The following is a 1581-nucleotide window of genomic DNA, read 5'->3' on the forward strand; positions in this document are numbered from 1 at the left end:
CCCAGAGGGGGCATCAATTCCTGCTGGTCCTGCTCTGTTTACAGACAAGCTGCTGTCCTCCCTGCAAAAGGGAGTGGGTGGGGCAGAGGGCAAGTGCCAGGGGGGCACGAGGCTGGGCACGTGGCTGGCATGAGACGGTGTCTGAGTAATGTCAGGCACCTGGAGGCATTGACCCCAGGACCCTGGACCCCAGACCTCTGACCGGGGGCAGCCAGCGTCCAGGTACCCCAACCCCTGCCCTAGGTCTGGCATCCCCCCATTAGTGAGTCTTGGCTCTACTTATAGCATGTGACACCAGAGGGGCCGAAAATAGCCCCTGGAGAAGGGGGAGGAGGGGGCTATTTAAAGGGCCTGGGAGGGGAGAGAGAGTGAGGAGTGATCATGGCTACCTCAGAGCTGAGCTGCGAGGTGTCCGAGGAGAACTGTGAGCGCCGGGAGGCCTTCTGGGCGGAATGGAAGGATCTGACACTGTCCACACGGCCCGAGGAGGGGTGAGTGCGGGTCTGCTAGAGCCCTGCCTCTGCTCCCCCAGAGCACCCTCACTGAGCCATGAGGCCAGAGCGTGAAGCCCTGGAGAAATTTCTGGGGGTGGAGGCAGGCAGAATGCCCCATGGGGAGAGCAAAGGGGAACCACCCCTCCTGCCCCCAGGTCGCAGCAGCCCCGGGGAGCCCCTGACCCAGCCTGTGCCCAGAGAACAACAGCCCCCAGGAGCTCACTGACCCTCCCCTCTCCCCAGCTGCTCCCTGCATGAGGAGGACACCCAGAGACATGAGACCTACCACCAGCAGGGGCAGTGCCAGGTGCTGGTGCAGCGCTCGCCCTGGCTGGTGATGCGGATGGGCATCCTCGGCCGTGGGCTGCAGGAGTACCAGCTGCCCTACCAGCGGGTACTGCCGCTGCCCATCTTCACCCCTGCCAAGATGGGCGCCACCAAGGAGGAGCGCGAGGACACCCCCATCCAGCTTCAGGAGCTGCTGGCGCTGGAGACAGCCCTGGGTGGCCAGTGTGTGGACCGCCAGGAGGTGGCTGAGATCACAAAGCAGCTGCCCCCTGTGGTGCCTGTCAGCAAGCCCGGTGCCCTTCGTCGCTCCCTGTCCCGCTCCATGTCCCAGGAAGCACAGAGAGGCTGAGAGGGACTGTGACTTGGGCTCCGCTGTGCCCGCCCTGGGCTGGGCCCTTCCTGGCTAGGACTGTGGAGGGGAGCTGCTGGCCATGGCTGCTTCGTAGTTTGCCCAGAGTTGGGGGCTAGGGGAGGAGGGAGCCAGAGGCCAGGATGCCTGAGCCCCCTGAGTTCCCAAAGGGAGGGTGGCAGAGACAGTGGGCACTAAGGGTGGAGAGTTGGGGGCCAGCACAGCTGAGGACCCTCAGCCCCAGGAGAAGGGACAAAAGGTACTGGTGAGGGCAAGAGGTGCCTGGGAGGAGTGGCCCTGATCCAGGAAAATGTGAGGGGAATCTGGAACGCTCTAGGCAGAAGCTGGGAGGGAGGGGGAGGTGAAAAGGGCAGAGGCAAGGATGGTGGGGCCCCCAGCACCCTCTGTTAGTGCCGCAATAAATGCTCAATCATGTGCCAGAGTCGCATC

At 63.9% G+C, this 1581-nt stretch overlaps 1 protein-coding gene across 1 annotated transcript; it reads left to right on the top strand.

Annotated features, from left to right (window-relative positions):
* Nucleotides 1-381: 381 nt before the first annotated feature.
* On the top strand, nucleotides 382-1131 carry TCAP (titin-cap). Its single transcript, XM_063719063.1, has 2 exons — nucleotides 382-491; nucleotides 720-1131. The coding sequence occupies exons 1-2, from the start codon at nucleotides 382-384 to the stop codon at nucleotides 1129-1131; spliced, it is 522 nt and encodes a 173-aa protein (XP_063575133.1).
* The last annotated feature ends 450 nt before the right edge of the window (nucleotides 1132-1581 follow it).

The sequence above is a fragment of the Pongo abelii genome, chromosome 19 (assembly GCF_028885655.2).
Source record: "Pongo abelii isolate AG06213 chromosome 19, NHGRI_mPonAbe1-v2.0_pri, whole genome shotgun sequence".
Taxonomy (NCBI): Eukaryota; Metazoa; Chordata; class Mammalia; order Primates; family Hominidae; genus Pongo; species Pongo abelii.